Source organism: Puntigrus tetrazona, chromosome 24, assembly GCF_018831695.1.
Source record: "Puntigrus tetrazona isolate hp1 chromosome 24, ASM1883169v1, whole genome shotgun sequence".
Taxonomy (NCBI): domain Eukaryota; kingdom Metazoa; phylum Chordata; class Actinopteri; order Cypriniformes; family Cyprinidae; genus Puntigrus; species Puntigrus tetrazona.
In genome coordinates, this window is record NC_056722.1 from 19491208 (window position 1) to 19514755 (window position 23548).

The 23548-nt window shown below is 35.9% G+C and overlaps 3 protein-coding genes and 2 non-coding genes across 6 annotated transcripts; 3 read left to right on the forward strand and 2 right to left on the reverse strand.

Moving 5' to 3' along the window:
• Positions 1-4086: 4086 nt before the first annotated feature.
• On the forward strand, positions 4087-11554 carry dnajc5b (DnaJ (Hsp40) homolog, subfamily C, member 5 beta). The gene is made up of 5 exons (XM_043226784.1): positions 4087-4806; positions 5557-5679; positions 7474-7687; positions 8850-9024; positions 11004-11554. Exons 2-5 carry the CDS (start codon positions 5573-5575, stop codon positions 11087-11089), a joined length of 582 nt encoding a protein of 193 aa, XP_043082719.1. The 5' UTR covers positions 4087-4806; positions 5557-5572; the 3' UTR covers positions 11090-11554.
• Positions 11555-11686: 132 nt separating this feature from the next.
• Positions 11687-11772, reverse strand: trnay-gua. The gene is given in 2 exon segments: positions 11687-11722; positions 11736-11772. It is a non-coding gene; the product is annotated as a tRNA-Tyr (tRNA).
• A 401-nt stretch (positions 11773-12173) lies between these two features.
• trnaa-agc lies at positions 12174-12246 on the forward strand. Its single transcript has one exon. It is a non-coding gene; the product is annotated as a tRNA-Ala (tRNA).
• Positions 12247-14205: 1959 nt separating this feature from the next.
• On the forward strand, positions 14206-20159 carry trim55b (tripartite motif containing 55b). Of its 2 annotated transcripts, none has more exons than XM_043226949.1 (8): positions 14206-14474; positions 14787-14956; positions 16070-16244; positions 16382-16477; positions 17455-17688; positions 18125-18147; positions 18221-18345; positions 19645-20159. In XM_043226949.1, the coding sequence occupies exons 1-8, from the start codon at positions 14355-14357 to the stop codon at positions 19803-19805; spliced, it is 1104 nt and encodes a 367-aa protein (XP_043082884.1). In that variant the 5' UTR covers positions 14206-14354; the 3' UTR covers positions 19806-20159. The 2 variants fall into 2 exon arrangements, with proteins under 2 accessions (XP_043082884.1, XP_043082883.1); XM_043226948.1 differs by having other exon boundaries at positions 14207-14474; positions 16067-16244.
• Positions 20160-21427: 1268 nt separating this feature from the next.
• Positions 21428-22781, reverse strand: crhb (corticotropin releasing hormone b). The gene is made up of 2 exons (XM_043226950.1): positions 22614-22781; positions 21428-22297 (listed from the first exon to the last, which is right to left on the reverse strand). Exon 2 carries the CDS (start codon positions 22273-22275, stop codon positions 21787-21789), a length of 489 nt encoding a protein of 162 aa, XP_043082885.1. The 5' UTR covers positions 22276-22297; positions 22614-22781; the 3' UTR covers positions 21428-21786.
• Positions 22782-23548: the final 767 nt, after the last annotated feature.

A 23548-nucleotide genomic window follows, 5' to 3' on the forward strand; every position in this document is an offset into this window, starting at 1 on the left:
GTAACGCCCGTTCTCATTGGATGACACCGTAAAGCGATTTTGACACGGCGAATCTCATTGGCGATGCTTTCAAGACTGATTTATGCACTCGTTCACTGACTGTACGGACCTCAACAAGGGTATTCCACTACAACGGGGTTTGCCCTGCAGCCGGTCTACATCATTGCCAGTGATTACCTTTTCTCGGTATGAGTCATCCAGTTATTCGTGAGCAATGAGCCACTGTTAACTTCTCTCAATAATGAAACCCATGAGTAAACGTGTTTTTTTTGTTTGTTTTTTTTTTTAAAGAAGATTTTACTCATTTTAAGGACCCTGCAGAAAAACACATCTTCAGCTGTCTTAAATTGTTCTGCTGGTTAGCTTATTGACCACACCAATCTACTATAGGCTGCCTAAACCCTTCTAAAACCATGCTGAGAGACCATCTAAGACCACAAACATACGCTGTTTTAAACGTATTTATTTAGCATGGTAAAGAAACCTGGCAATCAAATTTATATATAATCGTAATGGTCGTTTTATCGTACTTGTAGGCCTATAGCAGACCCTATAGCATTTACATTTACACATTACGTTTTTATACAGAGACTTACAAAGGGGAAGCAAGCAATTTGTCAGTTCGTAATATGGAATGAGAGGTTTAAGAGGAGAAATGCACAAAAGAAAAGGTTTTTTTTTCTTTTGTGTGTGTGATTACACTTAGCATATAACACAATATATTACACATGAGCTCATTTCTTTCTTCCAGTTCTGCCTTTAGAGTGTTTGTTTGCTTAAGACATAAGCGTACCACAGAGAACTTAGTAAGTTTAAACAATAAGCATGTTGTCAGGCATTACCAGATAATTGCATGACAACACATAGTCAATAGCAGTCTCTAAGTATCACATGTGCTGAGGTACAATTTGCATGGAAATGCAAGTCATAATCATGAACTAAGGCTTATGGTCACACTTCCAACAAAAAAATTAATGTGAAAAAATATACACTTAGCTACCTTAGTTTGCTACCTAAAATTTGTCCTCGAGTTACTTGTGTGAGCCAATGAGTAAACACTTAGTTTTCTGTGGCTTCATAAATAACCTTTCACATAAAGAACTATTTTTTCAGTTCACCAAAGATCCTTTCAATGAACAGTTCTTAAAAAAACATTTTTTTTTTTACAGTTTGAAGAAAATTGTACTAATTGAAAGGACTTTTATTCCACTATAAAGAACCTTTTATGTAATGGCATGGTTTAATGAATGTTGACGATTCTTTATGTATTCATCAATTATTTTTATTTTTAAAAGTGTAAAACCGTACCTTTTTATTGCACAAAAGTTTCATTGTAGTGGATAATGTTTTTCAGATTATTATATAACTGTTCTTTACATTAAAGGAATAGTTCACCCAAAAATGAAAATTACCCCATATTTTACTCACCCTGAAGCCATCCTAGGTGTATATTACTTTCTTGTTTCAGACGAACACAGTCAGAGTTTTAAAAAAAATGTAATCCTGGCTCTTTCAAGCTTGCTGATGCTCGTGGATAGCGGCCATTATTCTCACGTGATACGTCGAGTCAGAAGTCTGCCAAGAAGCCGGAATTCAGAGTTTGTGGAAAATAAAAGGAGTCAGTTATTTATGTTATAATTATAAAACTAGAGCTTTTTTGTTATCGATCTGCTTCAGAGGACATGTGATAACCTGAATGTGTATAGGTTAGATTTACATTGCAGTACTTGTGGATATATACGATTTACAGAGCTTCAAAGTAAATGGCTGCTATCCACCTGCATTACCAATTTTGGAAGATCCAGAAATTTTTTTGTAAAAACTCCTGACTGTGTTTGTCTGAAAAAAGAAAGCCATATACACATAGGATGGCTTCATGGTGAAAATATGGGGTAATTAAAATTTTTGCGTGCACTGTTCCTTTAAGAAAAACAAAGTTCCTTTTAGAACGATTCACTGAAATGCTCTTTGAGGAACCAGAATGGTTAATCTATGGCATTGCTGCAACATTTTGAACCTTTATTTTTAACAGCATAGAGACATTTATTTACCATCATCCTTTCTTTTATCACTTAGGCAGATATTTACCTAGAAGCAAAATAATCAAATTCGACCCACTCTGTGCAAGTTCAACCCGCTCTTTGGGTCATTTTAATTCATCAATTCGTAAAGCTTTGCAATGTTAGCAAATGTTTTAACTCAAGTTGCTGGAGACCAGGGGACAATAGTGAACTGTGCCATGGCAACAGAGGCCATATGCCAGTAGTGAGTATAATTGCTCCGTCCCACCCCCTCCCCACTGCTCACAATACAATTCTGCACAACCAAACCCCAGACCATGCAGTCCTAATCCGTTTCTAGGCATCCTGAACATACACAGCCAAATCGCACAGATTACCCCAGTGCACACCAGAACTTCTTGGAAATATTATACAAAAGCTTTGATTACTTTTTGCTTGCATTGTTGATCTATGTCGCTATATTACTGGTTTTAGTGTGACTTAAACACTGGGACTAAACAGAGAAAGCAAACACAACACACTTAACAAGATAAGACGTCTGGCATCATGCCTATATCTGCCAGTGTAGTTATTAACGGATCTGTTCATTCATTTACTTTTACAATAACATTTAATCAGTGTCAAGGACCGCTTCCCGTCCACTACCGTTGGCCCCATGTGCTGCTCATTTGGGAGTCTCACATTTCCTGACTGAGGGGCAATCATCTCATTAATGGTTTGTTTCTGAGGCTTAGTTTGCCACAAATGCCATTCCCCAGGCAGACGTGCTTTGCCGGAACAGCCTCCTGAGGAGACAATGATGAGGGGTGGCGAGCAGCACACCTGCTAATTCCCCTCGAGACTCCATGTATCCACTTGCAATGCGACCCTGTGCTATGCAGCAGTCATCAGGAGACCATAAACAAGGGGAGCGCCGGTATAATTGATACTGCTGCTTGACGTCAACCAGTCCACTGGTGACTTCCTCGTTGTTTTGACTGCTGCATGTGGTTTTGAAAAAAAAAAGAAGATATGTGAACATGTGAGTTATGCTAATTTCAACAGATGCACTTGACTGACATTCCAAAAATGGTAAGAGAAAAGAGTATTGTAGGTTACAAAACTTTCTATACAAGTATGCAAGTTTTTCCATTAACTGCTTGTAGCATAAAATTTGTGCTCAGTTGCCATCTTGTGGTGATACAAGGCATGTGCTAGTTTGTTTTAGTTTTGGCCTGCTTTAGAAGTGTGTTTTTTTTAACTGGAGTCTGGGGAAAGGTTTCCAAAAGAAATGAAAGAAGAATGATATTTATTTGACTTCTAAATTCTACATCTAAAGGTACTATTGTAAATAGAACATATTTTCCAAACATATTTCACACAATTTATAATATTCCTTTTTTGTTGTATATACATATACATATATATATACACACACACACACATATATACATATATATATACACACACACACACATATATACATATATATATATATATATGTATATATATATATATATATATATATATATATATATACATATATATATATATATATATATATATATATATATATATATATATACATATATATATATATATATATATATATATATATATATATATATATATATATATATATATATATATATATATATATATATATATATATATATATATATATATATATATATATATATATATATATATATATATATATATATATATATAAAAGAAAATATTAAGCTGCCTCATAAACTGTAGCATAAGGGTCACTTGCACCAGCATGATAATATTTGGGGGTCTAACAAATAAAACATATGATTTAGAACATACAATATTTGTGAGAAGACAAACAAACAAAATATGTGGATAACATGTAGCTAAAATTGAACATGAATTATGTTTGATTACATCTCTGGTCACTTTCTCACCATACGATTCACATTACTATTGTACCCCTTTAGAGTTACTAAATAATTAATATTAAAACATAACTTTGTGCTAATTTTGTACTAGTATTCAAGCTTTATGCATTGTCTTGTATTCCTTTCGAATGTAATTATTGCCCAAAAGGCATCAAAAATAATTTTCCTTTGTTTTGTTCACAAATATCTTGAAAAAGAAATCAGTTTTTGGTTCCTTGCAACAAACAGCCGCAAAATATAATTAGCATTGTCCATATTAGCATACTTATATCTCTCACAACATGCGCAGATTTTCCGACGCGAGTTAATGTGGAGTTCACGCTGTTCGTTTTAAATATAATTAAATTTTTTTTAGACCGGACTCATTATAAGACTTTTATATTTTGCAGTTTTGGCACAAACAATCATTTAGACGTCACTACGTTTGTCACGGTATTGAACGCAGCAATTACAGAAGGACACCACAAGATGGCGGCCTCGCATCAGCAAGAAATGGCATCAAATCGAGGGCATTCATACAGGCAAACAATGAAGACTCTAGCTAAAACGTTATATAGACACAACAGCTAACCTTTCGTCCTCTCCAGTTCTCATCGTGCAGGTTTAAAAGTCAGTTTTAGCAGATAACATGGGCTCATCCTTAATCCACCAAACACCTTCCTTCAAAAGCTTCCACTTTCTGCTCAGGCACCAGGCACTGAAACCTAATGAACCTTGTTGGTAACCATGTTAAACTGGCCTAAAGTTACCTGAGCTCATGACTAGTTCCATGTATAATTCATCTCCTCAGTAATCTACTCACCTTCAGAAAGGAATCTGACTCCATTAGCCCGTCTACCTGCCCTGAAGAAGGACTTTAGTTTGGAGTCTGTTAACAGGTAAGAAAACTAATGATCTTCTGTGGGATTTGGAGCAGCATTGCACTGGCGATTGCAATTTTTTGCTTCTTACATCTGCAGTCAGCTATTGTAAAGCTCAACAGAGATATGAAGGCTGTATCATTTATAGAACTAGTTAATAATCTATGAAGGCTCATTAAAAAAGATGGAATTATTAAGAGGTGAGGGTTGGAGGTTATCAGAGAATCCATGTCAAACTCTTGTTTGGGCAAGTATTTATATATATTTGTCTGCAATAACCTTCCAGTGGATGTCCTTTCTTATAAACAGAGTTGCCTGTGAACTTATGTAAACACAAAGTCAATCAGGTCTGGGTTGATGTGGAAAGAGTGACGTTGTATCAAACCCAAACGTCATTTCCCTGCAAACACTATTTATTTATTTATTGTTTTTTTATTTTAGGAACTAAATAAGAATGTTCTAGTATTGATTTATTGCCTCTTCTACGCAGAACATTCCCTAATGGTTAGTTTTAGGTTTTAGATTTATAACCAATAGCTAATCTTTACAGAACGTTACAGGGAGTTGTTGTTTTTGTGGCAACCTAGAGAACATATACAGAACATCACAAACGGTTACTTTTTTAGGTTTTATTTTTTAAATAAATAAATAAGAGCATTCTCAAAATATTCTGTGAACCAAGCTATAGGTTTTATCTTGTTCGCCACCCAACTGAACCTACTGTCTGATCCAATTTACTAATGGTATCTTTGTTCTTTTGATGTTAAGGTAATGGTTTAAGATCATGGCTGAACAAAGGCAACGGGCCCTGTCCACATCAGGAGAGGCTCTGTACCAGATTCTCGGCCTTGACAAAAACTGCACTCATGATGACATCAAGAGGTCCTACAGGTAAGACGTGATCCGCAGCCTATTTGTCCCAAGATGCGTTTACTGTGTGGAGTTTAGGTTCTACTCGAGGTGAACGAGGTAGCAAAGGATAAAGAATGTGCCAAACTGCGACTCGTTCCTCTATAATCTCAGCCTTCAGTTGCAGTGGAGCTGCATGAATATAATATGACTTCCACAAAACTAAAATATTCATTATGCTGAACAGATGGCATCCCTTATTTTACTTGGATCGGGAATGATGGAGGAATCTTACATACAAGAGCATGTTCAGGGGGGTATGACGTGTACATGAATGATTCCGCACTATAATTTACATAGCTCCATGGAAACGTGCCAACCTTGCCTTTGGTGGTAATATCTTGACGTTTACGCCATAACGTGTTGGTTTAACAAAATGTTATGCTGCAGCAGAAGAGCAGGCATCCTGGGAAAACCTAGAGAAAAATATTTGTCATATAGGAGAATGTACATGTAAGAATGTACAATAGTTTTCTGCGCCGTATACACACATGCGCGCACACACATATATATACACACAATACACACACACAAATACATACTTACGTATGAGTGTGTGTGTGTGTATATATATATATATATATATATATATATATATATATATATAATATATAAATATTTTGGGTTTTTTTTGTTAGTTTTCCAAGGCTACTATTTATGCACAACCTGTTGTTTCTGTGTCTTGTATGCTAAAACACGAAGATGTCAGAGAGCTTCATTAGACAACTTCATTTCTATCACCATACTGATGTTCCAACAATTATAGTGTCTAATTGTTCTAATTTACACGTTGTTCAAGGAGGCATTTAAATGGTTAGCATTTTAACAGCACTTGTTTGCTGTTAATGAATATATAATCATCACAACCCTTGCAGACGCCATTGGCTTAATCAAAAATTAACAAGCAAGCGCGCTTAGAGCGTAATAAAATATAGATAAAATTTTGGGGTTTCGGTTCAGCAACAAAAAAAAAAAAAAAAAGATTTTTTTATGTAATGTTTGTAAGATTAAAATGATTTTTTGTAATAATAAATTTACACTACTCCACGCCTTTTACAAAAACCATAAATATTTATAGTTTGCCATCTGATCATCCACAACCATTTTGAGCTTAAGGATATTCCATTTCACAGCATTATAAAATGTCAAACTCTTCCTTATTGCTGCAGAGACTTTTGAAGAGTGTTTGCGCACGGAGTTTGGACGTGCTGGCATTCATTCAGAGCAGACCTGAACTGAGTCAGAGACAGAGACATTTGCAATGCACTGCTGGTTCTAATGGGAAAAATGTCAGACTTGGTGACGTTCCTCTCTTCACCACCCCTCATGTGCCGAGGAGCTTTTGGAGGCACTAATGGGGTCTGCGGTCTTGCCGACACATAGACAGGTCAAGCAGCGTGCGCATAAGACAGCTAGCTGCAAAAGATCACACCCTGCTGAGATCATCAAACAGACAGACAGCATTTTAAACTGGCACATGTTAATGAGTCTCCTCTTACCGTGTGTGACTACAAAAGTATTTGTGTTTCCTTTTTTAAGCTAATGGCTGTTTTATGTCACTCTCATTAAGGGAATACAAAGAAAAAAGTGCACATTCTCGCTGTATTTAAATATGCTTCCTGACATTTACATTGATCTTAGGGTCTTTCTGTTCTTTACATTTTCATTCCTAAGACTTCTATATGATCCTCAGGTCGGTGCAGCTCAGTTTCTCAAAGAAATTTCAGCGTTTTTAAATGTCTTGTTTTTTGGGGTTTTTTTTTTTTTTTTTTTTAGGAAGCTCGCTTTGAAATATCACCCTGACAAGAACCCAGAGAACCCAGATGCCACCGACAAATTTAAAGAGCTCAACAATGCTCATGCGGTGCTGTCTGACGTCACTAAGAGGAACATTTATGACAAGTATGGCTCCCTGGGTCTGTATGTGTCGCAGCAGTTTGGGGAGGAGAATGTGAACACATACTTTATGCTCTCCAGTTGGTGGGCAAAGGTGCGATATTCTTTTTTTGTTTGTTTACATTAAAAGTGAACATTGTAGGGAACAATTTTTGCCTGACCTGACCCTTGAAATATACTTCTATTGGTGTAACCTACACATTAAATAACATTAATAACATTATATATAAGTCTACCATATTTTATGGGTCATATTAAATTTTTTCATATTAAAAGTTTTTCTTCTCTCCATTTACTTGATTTTGTATGAACTTGGAACCATGTTTAAAGATTTTAATATTATTTTACAACAAAAATGTGTTTATCTATATGTGTTACGTTTCTATTTAAAGTTAACTACATTAGCTGCATGGATTAACAATATTACTTTTAAAGCTTTTATTTATCTTTGTAAAAGGAAAAAAATAATAATCAACATTTACAACATTTACACAGTATCTGTCACAGTATTTTCTACACAATGTCATGTTAACAAAGAATAATTGAACACTATAACAAATGATCAAAAAATATATAAAAAAGACATGATACAGAAGACTGAATATTATAATATTAACTCTGAACGATAAACCGTATAATTTTATTGCAAAATTCACAAGTCAGTAAAGCTTTATCCAATAAATTAATCTACTCACTAATTAGTCATATTTTATATTTATATTATAGTATTTATGTTAGTGTATTTATGAGAGTAATACTACTAAACTGTGTATTCAATTATCAATTTATTTTGCTAATACTGTGCTATTATAATAAATTACATATTATTATGCAGAAACCTCAGTGCTGACAAATGATTAATTGCATCCAAAATATGCTTACATAATGTGCCTGTGCTGTGTAGATTTTGTATATACAAATAAACACATGCATATATATATTTTGAATATTATCATGTATATTCATATCATTTATATTTAATATATATACTTATATACAAATGAATGTGTGTGTGTATTTATATATACATAATAAATATACACATTAAACATTATGTAACAAAAACTTTTTAGATGTGATTAATCACGATTCATTGTTTGACAGCACTAATCATTAATTTAAGGAAATTGTTTAACTTTCTAATGTAATATTATATAATACAGCTGTTGTAATGTCAGTATTCTGAATGCATTTTTTTATCTAAACTAAACCCTGACACTGTGTGCCTGTCTGATTTTGAACATTCTCATTTATAGGGTCTGTTTGCCATCTGTGGCTTGCTGACAGGTTGCTATTTCTGTTGTTGTCTGTGCTGCTGTTTCAACTGCTGTTGTGGGAAGTGCAAACCGCACACACCTGGAGAAGAGGACCCAGAGTTCTATGTGTCTCCCGAAGACCTGGAGGAGCAGATCCGTACGGACAACGAGAGAGGTAAACGGACATGCTGACGTGCTCTTTATGGGGGTTAAAATCAGTTTTGAAATAGCATATGAGCACAGAACACACCTCAGTCACTCCACAGTCAGAAAAAAAAGAATGAGCACATCCCAAAATTACCGCATCACATTTTGTTCCCGATAAAACAGCATCTTCTAAATGTCTTAAATGTTCTATGGGAAGCGGAACAACTAAATTTAACATATTGTGCAAAATATTACACATTGACTCGTTCTAAAATTAATTTCAAAATAGCTTTATATGATAATTTTCTAATTAAAAACATGTATTAAATACTTAAAACGAACAGCAAGCTTTGATGTAGCAGATCATGGCTTATCAGTTGAGGGAAGCGCTTTTAAGAAGGTTCAACTAACGTAATAACTCATCCTACTTACAAAAATAAATAGTTGATACTTCTGAGCCAGATGTTTGGATATAATACGTTGTTGTTCTGCCAGTGAGCTGTAGGAGGTTCTTGTGCTGCAGTCCCTCACAAAAGTGATAATTAGTCTGAGTCATTTCTCAAAGTGTGTTTGCATACTAGTTTTTTATAGCATTCTCACAATAAAAATAAACAATGTTTTTTCCCCTGCATTTGAAAAGCGGCACGCAAGATGGTACAGGCAAAAAAAAGCCTTGTTTTGTCTTCTATTAGATTCCAGCTACGTCTGTGTAAAAATACACTGTGGACAAATCAAAGTTGACTTGCACTTTCATTTTAGTTGACGTGTATTCACATATACAGGTTGACAACACGAGATCCCACTTTTTGTACTAATGAAGTATAGCAGGCACCTGTTTTATAGCGTTTATATTTGTGGTGCATGAGAAACAATTCTAGAAATGTTTCATAGACTGATACCCAAGTCATGCAATTTAAACAATATTGTTTATATTATATATTAACCTACCATATAAAAAAGAAAAGTATTATTTACATAAAACAATATTTAAATTAATTAAGGTAAAAATTTTGTGTATACAAACAGTGTATTTCAATGCATTTAGTGTAGTTATTCAGTGTAAATTGTATAAGTCATATTAAATAATACCTTCACAGCTAATTTAGGTTTTTTTTGGCTACCGAAAATATATTTTTACAGTGTATCTCTGTCTATTTGTCAAAAAGTAATTACAACGTTTCAGTGGCTCCTGATGATCATGATGAATGATTACAATGACTCCTGTTAAAGTCATATCTAAAAAAAAAAACTACTATTTTAGTGTTATCTACACTGTAAATGTTTTTATTAGGTTTTTTTTATTTTATTTTATTTTATTGATTCATTGAATTTATATTAGTGTAGCACACAAACAAAAAAATTATAAAATAAAACCATGTTTCATAGACTTCTGCTGAAGTCATAACTTGTTGAAATAGTCTCTAAAAGGGATAGTTCACCCAAAAATTATTAACTTAATATTAAATTAATAAGGTATTAGGGGTTTGGAGTGACATGAGGTTGAGTAATTAATGGCAGAATTTAAATTTTTTGGTGAACTAAGCCTTTAAATATATATTTATTAGTGTACCATGGGAAAAATATTTTGGCAGCTGACCTTTTAGGCTACCTAAAAATGTATTATTAATGTATTGTTTCATAGCAATCATATGAATGTTTCCTAGAATTACGTTTCCTAGACTTCATATCCTGCTGAAGTAATCTTTAAAAATCCACCCCTGTGGTCTTAGAATCAGAAAACTCTCAGCATTTGGTAAGTCAGTGGACAGTGGGCTGCCCTTCAAACTGGTGATACTGAGCCAGCTCAATGAGGTCAGAAAAGTGCAGCCAGCAGGGGCAGACTAACAGCAGATTGCTGGGACGTCCTTGGAGTGTACAAAACACTTTTCATTTCAGCAGGAAGTTCAATTAGGAGTGTGAAATGGCATGGCATTAGACGCTGTAACCTCTTGTATATTCCATATTGAACATATGTGACCTCTTTTACCTGTGATTTTGGTTTTCCAGATGGCGACGCTCCGATTGTGATGCAGCCAACCAATGCTAGTGAGAAGACCCAGCTGATCGGCGATGGACACAGAACATACACCTAAATGAAAAAAAGTCACGATAGATATTAATTTTAAAATTGTTTTTGAATATATTGGTGTCTTTTACAGTATACTGATTATGTTAGGACTGAGAAAGCTAAAAATACTCAACATCTTAAGCTTTGTTTAGCCATGCTGTCTGTAAATAACAGATATTATAATATTCTTATGCTTCATGTGGAATTAAAAGGGATAATGTGATAAAAAATATCATGGCCTAAATGTACGCTTTTTTTTTCTTAAAAGTCTGCTAGTACTAGTAACATTTATTAGTATTATTATAGAAAGCTTACCTGTTCCATTTACGCGTGACTGACAGATATGTAACACAGTAGGTTTATGAGTTTGTCTATGTTCAAAGTGTGTAGTGTGAAATCCCATATGCAAATCTAATTTATGAATTCTAAATTTAGACCAGTTTTTGGAGTGCATATCTTACAAAATTCTGATATAAGGGGCCACAATTAATACAGAAGGGTCAATGTTATGTTGTTTTTTAAATCATTTAAATAAAACATTTTATTTGATCTGTGAAAGTACTGTACGTGAATATTAACTGATAAAACAACAAAACAATAACTTGCTACCGCAAAACAAGTCTCCTTCGAGCCGGATTCGAACCAGCGACCTAAGGATTACAGTGTTTCCTCTACAGTCCTCCGCTCTACCAACTGAGCTATCGAAGGGACCCCTATACCGAACTCCGTACTTCAGCTTTTTACAGGGTGAAATGTACGAACACGCAACCAGAACTGAAGGAATACACTGATGCAGCACATAAAAAGTGTAAAAGCACGTAACAAGTATCCTTCTAGACTAAATGTGACATTTCTCTATTTAATGTTACGCCTATTTAATTAGAAAACAAAAACCTGCAACTTGTTAGTAATCAACACATTATCGGTTCATACTAGCAAAGCTGAAAAGCGAAAATAATGTAACACAATGTTATACATGAGCATGCAGATACGCTAACAAAGTGAAAAAACTCTAATGTGTATTGTCTTATGCGAACTCGGACTTATAACGCTAGCACGTTTCTCTTTTGAGCCTTCTAAAGCATCATTTCTCTAAATATTAGCATTAAGGGGAATTAGCTCAAATGGTAGAGCGCTCGCTTAGCATGCGAGAGGTAGCGGGATCGATGCCCGCATTCTCCAAAGCTTTTGCGGTTGTGACTTAGCATCTTACAACTTCCGGTTCTGGTCCCAGAGCCATAACCTGCGTCCTACTGTTCGTTCTATTATATGATATTAGTCATGTCTATATTACGCAATGCATATAGGTTGGAAAGCATACATATTTTATAATTGGGAAGCATACATGTTTTAATGGGATTTTGGTTAAATCCCTTAAATAAGGTCAGCGGTAAACACAAGCTCAAAACATTTTCACGTTTTATTTTACGACATAAAACACACCAGTTACACCACATTCTGTTCTGTCACGTTTGTTAACACCCTTTTAGTATTAAAAAGTAAATTAATAGAAAATGAACAAATATATGTAAGTTTGCACACAGTTTAAGAATCAAGATTGCTTTCATGCTTTACTCTTACTTCCATTTTGTATCTTGGGTTATATGTTAAAAGGTTAGTTCACCAAAAATGGTCGTGTTTTTTACTCACCTCTGAAGTATCCTCACTTCTGCGGAAACAGGAAGCAGTCTCGGCGGATGTCGTGGGACGTATGCGTTGTGCCTCAAAGAAATAGTTATGAAAGGAAATACCGTTTTCTTACTTTAGAAAAGGAAAATTTCCTTTGTTTCCCCTTGCCTTATCTTGAAATCCTCCAACATTTTTCTTTACAAATTCTCGGTTTGTGCTTTTAATTCATGACTGGCGTTTTGTTTTGTTCTTTCCCCGCGCTCCAGTTGCTTCCGGTTTCCAGTCAGCAGAAATGAGAGAAAAGAGTTTATTACGTTTTAAATAGGATAAATATTTAGCGTGTTTTCACGTCTTCCCAACTGGATGAATGGATGCATTTACAAGCGCAAAAAAAAACTTTGTTTCGAAAATAAAAAAGTCTGAATACTGATATTTGAAAAAGAGTAAAAAAATAAAATAAATAAATAGTCAATTTAAACCGCCAGTAGGTGGCAGCAAGTGACCATTAATGAGCGAGTCATCGACCTTCAAACAATTTATTCAAATGAGTCACTGATCAATGATTTGAATCATTCATTCATCTGATTCGTTCAAAAGCAGCGAAAGACACACATTGTCCAGAGACACAAAGCCGTGCTGTGATCTTTACGTCGTTTTCGTTGGCAACATTTAGCAAAAACAGGTAATGTCGTGTGTAAAATTTAAGTAACATAATGTGACTTACAATGCTAGCTTTAAATAGTATAAACAACACACACTTACCATAAAGCAGATGACATACTACCGAACACAACGCCAACCTCAAATTAAATCAACCGCAGTTTGCACGAGCAGCACATGATTGAAAAGAGTTTAACTTGCAATCGCCAAACCGCTGATTCGTCAAACCTGTTTAAATATTTCGTAGTCTGTGCCAGCGTCCCAATGTGCATACTATTAATCCTAAACTATTTCATATTAGCCCACTTCAATACTTTTTAGGGGGGACAGTATGCACGTTGAGACGCAGGGTGTGTAAGTAGCATTAAGTAACGAATATGCTTCGGGGAAATGTATTGGGGGTAAAAGTCTACACTTTAAATAGGAAATGTAGTGGAGTAAATTAAAAGTTGACAGAAATGTAAAAACTCATACAGACAAGTCCTAAATACTGCAACGAAGCATTATTACTTCGTTAAATGGCATTATTTAGTATAATTAATTGTAGAATACCAATTAATAGTTCTCCCGCATATTATATTAATAACAGTATATAATACAAATACGAATTAAACGTTGTTTTTTCCAAACAGCACAAATACTAAATTATATTTTTTAAATCGTATTTTTTATGTGCAATTTGTAATGTGTTTATTATCAAGCATTTAATTAATGCCTTTTTCTGTGTTTATTGATGTGCGTTGAGTCAACAGTATCATTTTCATATATGGGCAAGTAAACATGGCAACCTCTGACGTGCGGCTTTCTAAAAACAGCTCTCGCTGATAGTGGGCCTTGGCGTGGGGGAATGCCAAGCCTCATTATAGAGGGTACAGACAGGCGGTTGGGCAACGGATAGGGCCTGATTTCACCCTGTGTACAAGAACTGGGACAAATTAATTTTCTCAATCCCAAACGGTCTCATTCTCAACTTCAGTGAAGCCGTTGCCCGTCAAATCAGGATGGACAGCTTGGAGAAGCAGCTTATTTGTCCCATTTGTCTGGAAATGTTCACGAAGCCGGTTGTGATTCTTCCTTGTCAACACAATCTCTGCCGGAAATGTGCCAATGACATTTTCCAGGTACGGTTTCAATATTTTTTGTTTATCAACATAATTTGTCACGGAAATATTGATACTATATTTTTAGAAAATGAATTGTTTTGTAGCCTACCGTGTGGAGGTTATTTATTTATTTTTTTAGAAACTTTTCAGTTATTTGTTTTTATTTTAGTGTATAGCCTAATAATACATTTTAGTCTAATACATCGTGTTGGTTTACCTCAGTCGCTTTTTGAGTTTTCGGAAAGCTATGAATATTTCTAAAAACACATCCACTAATCTCTAAAAATATATTTGTGTGTGTTTATTTGCTGTCCCGCACTTCCTATCCAGTCCTCAAATCCATACCTTCCCACCAGAGGAGGCTCAGTGGCGTCAGGCGGCCGTTTCAGGTGTCCGTCCTGCAGGCATGAAGTTGTGCTCGACCGCCATGGGGTCTACGGTCTGCAGAGAAACCTTCTGGTGGAAAACATCATTGACATGTACAAACAGGAGTACATCAGGTTAGTGCTGAGAAACACACACCTCGGGAAGCTCAAGTTTGTCCTGTTTAACAAGATCCCTTGTGTGATGACAATGTTCAAGAGAAATTTAAGCTACAAATATAGTCCAGGGCTCCAGACTGTGAGTATGCTACCAGTTGTGACCCAAAATTGGCGACAGATTAAAAATATTGCTATTTTATATAATATTGCGACATTTCGAAAAACTTTGCTTTCCTGCGAGTGCTTACTAGGTGTTATGTTCTATTCATTAACAAATTATGTTTTTGTAAATCGTATGATTTTGGTAATTAAATGTTTTAAATTAATTTTTTTTTTTTTTACAAATAATGTATATATTTTTTGCTTTTGATATAATAATTATGATTTATTAAAGCATTATTCCTTGTGGTGGATTATAGGATGATATTTTATAATTACAGCAAGTAAAAAATTTAGATAACAAAGTGTCAAAATTATGACTTTTTATTATAATTACGATTTTCAAAGCATGACTTTTCTTATGTGTTGAAAATAGGACTCCATCGTTACCCCTATTGTAGAGGTAATAACCCTTCTGGCTTTTAGTAAAGTGCATGAAGAAACCTTTTTTCCTTTAAAAAAAAAAAAAAAAAAAAAACAGACATGCTTTTAAGAATGAAATTCCCCAAGGCTGAACGATTAAGTTCTCCACCGCCCTGTCACTTTGCATCCCACTTAAGCGTTTCAATTTATAAACTCAAAAAAAGCTTTTGAACGAGAGGTTCATCTTTTAAAGCTCAATAAATCAGTCTGTGTTTTGCACTGCAATAGACAGATCCCCTAGCGTCCATGTGGCTCCCAAGACCTGTGACTCAGACAGGTCAGAAGGCTAAGGATGACGGTCAGCTGGCAGCAAATTTATTTTTAGTTCCACCAGTCAGTGTTGAGTCTCCTAGTTGTCCTGACACACATAACAAACCCTCAATATGGCCTTGTGAACTCTATAGTTATTTCATTAAGCGTTAATTCGAAGTCCTGTCCGCATCTGATTCAAAAGCCAAAAGGCTTTGAACTTTAGAATCAGTTTTATTACACTGTTTAACCTCAGATGTCAGACTTTGATACTCATGGATCTGTTATTCTCCAAAGCAGCAGACCTTCTCCTGAACAGAAGGTTGACCAGCCTATGTGTGAAGTCCATGAGGATGAGAAAATCAACATTTACTGCCTGACCTGTGCCGTTCCCACTTGTTCTATGTGTAAAGTGTTTGGCGCCCATAAGGACTGCGAAGTGGCCCCTCTTAGCAGTATTTACCAGACGCAAAAGGTAAAAACTCTTGCGCCTTCCAGGCATAGTAATATTTTTTGTGCGCCGGAGTTTGCATCGGTGCTTATGCGCTTGTGTGTGCAGCATATATTTTTACAGTTGTGTGTTAATATGCTTACGCACGTCCTCATCTCCAGACAGAGCTCTCGGATAGAATAGCAATGATGGTGGGCAATAATGACAGAATCCAAGGCATCATCAGTCAGTTGGAGGAGACCTGCAGAAGCATAGAGGTTAGTCACCCTGTGTGGGGGCTTCTCCCTCCCCAAAGCCTGGCATAAGAGGGGGATTATTGATGAGGAACGTAAGAACGCTTCCTCTGACAAAAGATACACACGCTCTGGCATCGACGAGCCAGGCAGGCAGGAAGCTGGATTCTCTCCAGACCTCACAGTTGCCTTCACAGAGGCTCCATGATTGACAAGCAGGCAGAAATGAGCCGTCTCCGTTGAGCATATGGCTTTTCTGACAGAAAGTCATTGTGAGCAAGGTTGAGGGTTAGATACAGTCGAAGGAAAGAAGCAGGTAGTGAAACTGTTGGTTTAAGATTAAGCATAATCTTAAACTCTGATGGTCTGTAGTTAGCGATTTATAGCATACATTATGGTTGTGTTACAATTGCCCAATAGTAGCCTATAAGGTGGTATTCTATATTTGGTAATATATATATATATATAAAATTATATGTATTATATACCATACGTACGGCTTAAATAAAGAGAGAGTTTAATAATGATGTTTCTTATACTCACCTTGGCTGCATATATTTGAGGAAAAAACTGTAATATTGTGAAATGTTATTACAATTTAAAGCAACTATTTTCTATTTTCATATATTTTTCTAAATAAAATTGTATCATTCGGTATTCAGTGTCACATGATCCTTCAGTAAACATGCTTATTCTTTTTAATAATGTCGAATTTAATCGGTGACTTTGTTTATGATAAACAATTCAATCTGAATTTGAATAGAGTTGAAAAACGAACAGATTTATTTGAAATTTTGTAACATTATAAAGTTGTGTAACATTCTTATCAATTTTATTTATTACCCAATTAAACATTTATTTCTTAAAAAACAACGACAACTCTAATGGACCCCCAGAAAATTGAACAATAGAGTATATAATATGAATATATTTTTAGAAGATGTAATATAAATTAAAATGTAATATAACTGATTTGAATTGACATTTTTATATGTTTACAGGAAAATGGCAGGCGACAAAAATCCAAGGTGTGTGAAAAGTTTGACCATTTATACTCCATCCTGGAGGACAGGAAGAGAGAGATGAACGTGAAAGTGAACTCTGAACAGGAAGAAAAACTGAATTACATACGTCGCCTTACAAGGAAGTATGGAGATCATTTGGAGTCTATGACAAAAATCATGGAGACGGGAATCCAGACACTGGAAGAACCTGAGATGGCTGTTTTCTTACAGGTCCTTTATGCCTACAATAGATTATAGAAACAGGGTTAACAAATGAATGTGGGGGGAAAAAAGCACATTTTTATTTAAAAATATACAAATATTAATTGGAAAAGTTAGAAATCATGGAAATTCCTTTTGTAAGTATACTATTTTCTAGTTTGCTCTTCTATGAAATATTTAATCGTCTAGACATTCCGTTATGTAAACAGTGTAAAAGTAAAAATATTAGTCTGTAAACAATTATTTATTACAAATATTAATTATTTATTATTTACTATAATGGTTTAAATCCATGAACTGAAAATACTTACATGCAAATCCATGTCCGTGATGAATGACATTTATCAAATTTGTGGGAACCCTGTAGAAATACAGTATATTTTATACATGATTTGTATTATTTTATGAAATAAATTCTCTTTTTTTTTTCATACATCCCATACAGGATACCAAACCCCTCTTGCAAAAGTAAGTGTAGATCCTTTCTGCAACGTTAATGTATATTTTGAACAAACACGCATACTGATTTCTTGTTTGCTAGAATTGCAGAGGCATCGAATACCTCGCACCTGGAGAGAGTGGAGCGTGGCTATGAGAAAATGGATCATTACTCTGTCAGCTTCAAAAGAGAGGGCAGGGCTCTACGCAATATCGACTTCTCCAGAGGTACGTCTTACCTGAAACGCTCATTATCTTGATTCAACTTTGACTGTCAACATGTGTGGGTTTAAATCAAGTTATCTTGTTGAACTGATTGTGAATGTAACGTTTTCATGTGCCATTTAGAAGCCTCTTAAGCATGTTTTCAGATTGTGACTCAATGAGCAGCCAGTTGAAAAGCTAGCCTTGTTTTTCAGTATATTAAGCAGATTTCAGTCAATTTACTAAACTCCACCAGAAACGTAGTGCTAAAAGCTGCCGGTATTGTATATAATCAGTATGAGGTTGATGGTATCTTCATGTTCAGATTGGGTTGAGAAAATGCACCTTTTCATTTTACATGTAAAAACTGTAAATCTCCTGAAGGTTTTCTCACCCTCATGCCATCCAGTATGTAGATGAGTTTGTTTTTTCATCAGAACAGATGTGGAGAAATCTCTTGCTCATGAGTAATTCCTCTGCAGCGAATGGGTACCGTCAGAATGAGAGGCCAAACTGATAAAAATATCACTAATAAGTAAACCACAGGACTCCAGTTCATCAACATTAATGTCTGGTTTGTAGGAAACAATTCCAACAAGACATTTGTTTCCTAAAATCTTTGCTTCTGCCTAAAACACAAGTTCTCCTTTGATAATATTGCTTTCTCTAGTGAAAGTCTCAAAAGAAGAGAAATATTCAGAGCTAAATATTTAACAGTTCTAAACAAATGAAACTGTTAATCGCATCCAAAATCGCATCCATATCTTTGATATGTGTGTGCTTTGTGTATTTATTATGTATACATAATTAGTACACAAAAATGCATGTATATTTAAGAAAAATGTTAATCCATAATATATTGATATAATATGAAAAGGTTTTTTTGGATGTGATCAATCACGATTAATCATTTGATAGCACTAAAACAAATATGCCAGCAAATTTTGATGTGAGATGACAAGACGCAGTGAACTTTTTAACTGGATTAAGCGTTATTATGGATTATAGACTGTTTTTTTGGACAGTTTAATGTTAAAACACCTTAATAATTATTTCTTGCAAACAGGTTTTAACTTCACAAGATGCTAATCAATAGGCAAGAGTCATTTATGAATTATTGTAATGTTTTAATCAGCTATTAGGAATCTCATTCTGACGGCACCCATTCACTGCAGAGGATCTATTGGTGAGCAATTGATGTAATGCTAAATTTCTCCAAATCTGCTACGATGAAGCAGACGACTCATTTCGGTAGGGTGAGTAAATTTTCAGCAGATTAAGATTGTTGGGTGAACTATTCCTTTAAACTCTCATTGTTTGCAGATGACGACGAAGAGGAGGAGGACGACGATGAAGTGGCTGTCGATGCGGACGTCCGGGCAGAGCAAACAGCCTCGGGAGAAGTGGATTCACTAAATGAAGCTCTTCCTCCCCTTCTTCCCCCACAACCCCTGAGCACACGCAGACCCGCCACATCATCCTAACTTCACCAAGTGCATATGCCGACCCAAATATTGATCCAGCGATCATTTTGCAAGCTGTTCGAAACAATACGGACACCTACATTTCAAAAACAGACTATTTTACCAGTGGCCGGCACCATCTCTGTTTCAGTAACTGCTTAGAAAAAGTCACTAGATGACTAAATATAACTGGAGATGGCTTAAGAAATCCTTCCAAGATTTGTGGTGTTGTTTACTGCGTAGGGAGTGTTCGCGTGGTGTTTCATTGCAGTTGGCACGCCAGTGGTATTTGACTTATGAATGACATGATTGGCTTTAAATGTTCTCTGGATTTCGTATTTATATACGTCAACGTCAAATAAAAGGCTACCCTCATGCTGTGTAATCATTTGTAACAGATTTAATTCAAATCAGCATCCGGTTTAGTTCCAAAAGCATTGGTGTTTCACATATACAGCAGATGCCTAATCTACATGAAGAAACATCCGTGGAAACACGTCTTTTTGCTCGCAGGGTTGTCTTCCCCTGGTCTTGTAGGCGAAGAGTAAACAAGTGTTGTTCGCACATCTCGGTGGTCGAGCTGAAATAACGATGCCAGGACATTGCGTAATCCATATATTCTGGCCCAGTGGAGGGTGATCAGTGACAGGATGTGCTTCTGTTGCTGGCTTCACACAGAGAACGGCTACGACCAACTTAATGAGGTCCAGGGAGCACAACCCCAAAACAAAACACTCGGCTCACCATGTGTGGCTTCCACCTTCGCAGTGAATGAATCCTAGAGAAAGTGACGTGTGGCGCTACGTAAAAAAACAAGGTCGAAATGTTCTAAATGCCTTGTTGGTTCGCATTTGAGTTATTGATCGGATTCGGATGTGCTTCAGCCGTTCGCTTTGGGACGTTGTTCGGTGAAACTACACCCAAGATCTCCAGTTGCTGTAGAATGAGTCACCACTCATCAGTTACTGGGTTTGGTGTGAAACGTTTCAGTCAGCACCAGTGTTTAGACTGCATTTGATAATCACTTGCCTTTGTCATAATGGTCATGTTTACTCAAGTTTTTTTTTTCGCTATTATTATATTTTCAAAGAATGTGAATTACCTTTTCAAAGACATGCTGTCAAATCCAGGTAAAAGTCTTTTTATGTGTGTTTTTATTTTTAGAAAAAGTATTTTACTGTCATGAATTTTATTTATGATTTAGTTTATATGTGCAGTACACCCTGAGGTACCTTATGTGTTTATGCCTCGTTTTTAGGTTCCTTTTTAAAGGTAGGTAGTAAAAATTACTTTCTTGTGATATAAGATCATGTGTATCATTTTTATTGTACTTTATAAATTATAGATTAAATGTTTTATAAAAAGAATTGTTCCACCCCCGGTTAAACCACTCAGGAACAAGATGCCTTATCTGTCCATCGTTTCTGGATGACCCTCATTTATTGATCCTTACAGTTTGCAGCCACATTGAAAACATGTTCATGCATTGATAATTTTTTGCATAATAACAGATATAGGTAGAGGTATTTAAAATTATTTAATCACTTTTTTTCATGTCAATAATCTAGACAAGAGGTGTCAAACTGGCTTTCAAAGTTTTATTGAAAAATATAAATATAAGACATTCTCTTGCACAACAAAAATTAATGGTTGCTCATTAGTTTATTAACAAACTTAAACAATGTACTGTATGTTACAATGAAACTCTGTCAGATAAAATAATACAGTACTGGAAAATATTGTCTTTTTTTTTTTAAGAAACTCAAACGTTTTCTTCATCTACAGTTCTGAATGATCACTTATACAATAACATTGATGGAGAGTGATGACAGTTTTGCGTTTCATATACACCTACTGTACTCTATTCGCCTTCATTGAAATATCTACAAATAAATAAGTCACCGGTATAAATAGATCATGATGGAAAAGCAGCACTATGGTACAGAATATTCATGTTTGTGCTAAATGTAAAAATATCTTTGGCTGATGGGTTTGATCGTGGTTACTTCCCGAATATTTCCATCATTTTGCGGTTGCTGTGAGCTTGCTGGGCCATTTGCTCGGCTCTGGCCATCTCCAGTACTTCTCGTAGCAGATGAAAGGTCAGATCCAGGGAAATCGGCGGCTCCTCCGACCTGCGCTCTCTCTCCACTGAGTCGAGCGCCCGGAGCGCGTAATTGCCATCTAACCGGCCGATGTTTCCAACTTTCCCCTCCAACAGACGCTGCGTTAACTGGAGCTGCAGTGCTCTTTTGGAATACTGGGATGTCTCGGGGAAGCTGTCGGCTGGGGATCGGGGAGAATTCGGGTTTCTGTTACCGAGCCGGATGAAGTACTCCTCCCCTAAGCGCGCCAAAAGCGGCGGGGACTGTCGCTCTCCATCGGGGTCCGTGGCTGGCTGGTTGGAGCTGCCTTCGATGGCTCTACATTCATACGGTGGTGGAAAGGCAACGAGCAGAGCCACGGTGGTGACGAGAAAATTGAGCTTCATGTCAAAAAGTGGTGAGGAGAATCTGCGGGAGAAGTGAGTCAATTATGCGCACGATTTCAACTTCTCAGCAACTGTTTTGCGCACTCTGGGACGAAGCTCAAATCTTGACAGAGATTACTCGTTATTGCATTGCACAAACGTGCATTTCTAAGTCCACATGGGCATTTACGCGCGCTTTAAAGTTGGAGAGCTCGGTGCCTCATTGTGCGCAAAACACGAGGACGCATCCACAGCAATACAAACTAACCAGAATAAAGATTATCAATGATTATTACTACCTAACGTTTACTAGCCTACCTCAATATCAGCTGTATTATTCCAGATAAGATGTTGCGTACCTGTGCGTAATTGGTATATCCTTGGATGGGTTTTGAACTTTGCGAGGAGCGTCTGTCTTCCAGTTGTTGCCTATCAAGTTATTACTTTTAGGACTTCTTCAAAGGAAGGCTGGAGTTTGCATTTATATAGGCACGGTCAGCGACAAGTGTCACGCATTTAGTAGCTTGCGTCTGCGCAGAGGGGAGAGAGAGTTGACTTGAATGAACGTAAGTGAACAGTTTTCGGTTTGAATGAGTCATCGAGGTGTGTGTATGTGTGCGTCCTTGAGTGTGTATGTGCGTGAAAGAAGATGCATATAAAGCCAGGGGTATTTTAGGATCCTCTATATTGATCTTCTCCCATCTTTTTTTGAATATTTAGAGCACTGTCCTACATACCTAATATTTGAAAGCTTTGTGTCTTTAGAATATAAAACATAAAACAATACGAGGCTCCATAATTACGGCATGAAACACCTCAAAACAAAAGTTTAGGGAAAGGATCTTAAAAGTACATATTTTGTTTCACAAAAGTTCCGTAAAAGTTAATCAGACGTCCCCGAACCGAGGAAGTAACCATGGCAACCCGAGCGCTTTCCGTTAAGATCGCCATGGTATCATACGTCGACAACGCACGAGTATTGGTACAATTTATTAGTTTTTATAGATTTCCATGTCCGAAATATATTGCTAAACCCTGTAGTGTTCATCATAAATTGTCATTCAAACAGTTCAGACGGTTAACCGAGGGCGCCAAATTAGCTTGTGTTTGACGGTTAGCCGAGGGCGCCAAATTACGGAACAAACGTCAGCTGACGATTAAAATTACTGACAAAAAAAAAAAAAAAAAGTAAAAGCACTTGAATTTATAAAATAATTCTTACACACACTCAAATTCAAATTATACAACATGATACTTCTTTCTGCCATAAGTGTTTGACCAAATGTGACATTTC

Excerpts from the sequence above, each read along its gene's own strand:
- dnajc5b (XM_043226784.1), top strand. The coding sequence starts at position 5,573 with ATGGCTGAACAAAGGCAACGGGCCCTGTCCACATCAGGAGAGGCTCTG. Across the intron at positions 5,680-7,473 it reads GACATCAAGAGGTCCTACAG|GAAGCTCGCTTTGAAATATC; the intron begins GTAAGACGTGAT and ends TTTTTTTTTTAG. Across the intron at positions 9,025-11,003 it reads CCGTACGGACAACGAGAGAG|ATGGCGACGCTCCGATTGTG; the intron begins GTAAACGGACAT and ends TTGGTTTTCCAG.
- trim55b (XM_043226948.1), top strand. The coding sequence starts at position 14,355 with ATGGACAGCTTGGAGAAGCAGCTTATTTGTCCCATTTGTCTGGAAATG. Across the intron at positions 14,475-14,786 it reads GTGCCAATGACATTTTCCAG|TCCTCAAATCCATACCTTCC; the intron begins GTACGGTTTCAA and ends CTTCCTATCCAG. Across the intron at positions 16,245-16,381 it reads GTATTTACCAGACGCAAAAG|ACAGAGCTCTCGGATAGAAT; the intron begins GTAAAAACTCTT and ends CCTCATCTCCAG.
- crhb (XM_043226950.1), bottom strand. The coding sequence starts at position 22,275 with ATGAAGCTCAATTTTCTCGTCACCACCGTGGCTCTGCTCGTTGCCTTT.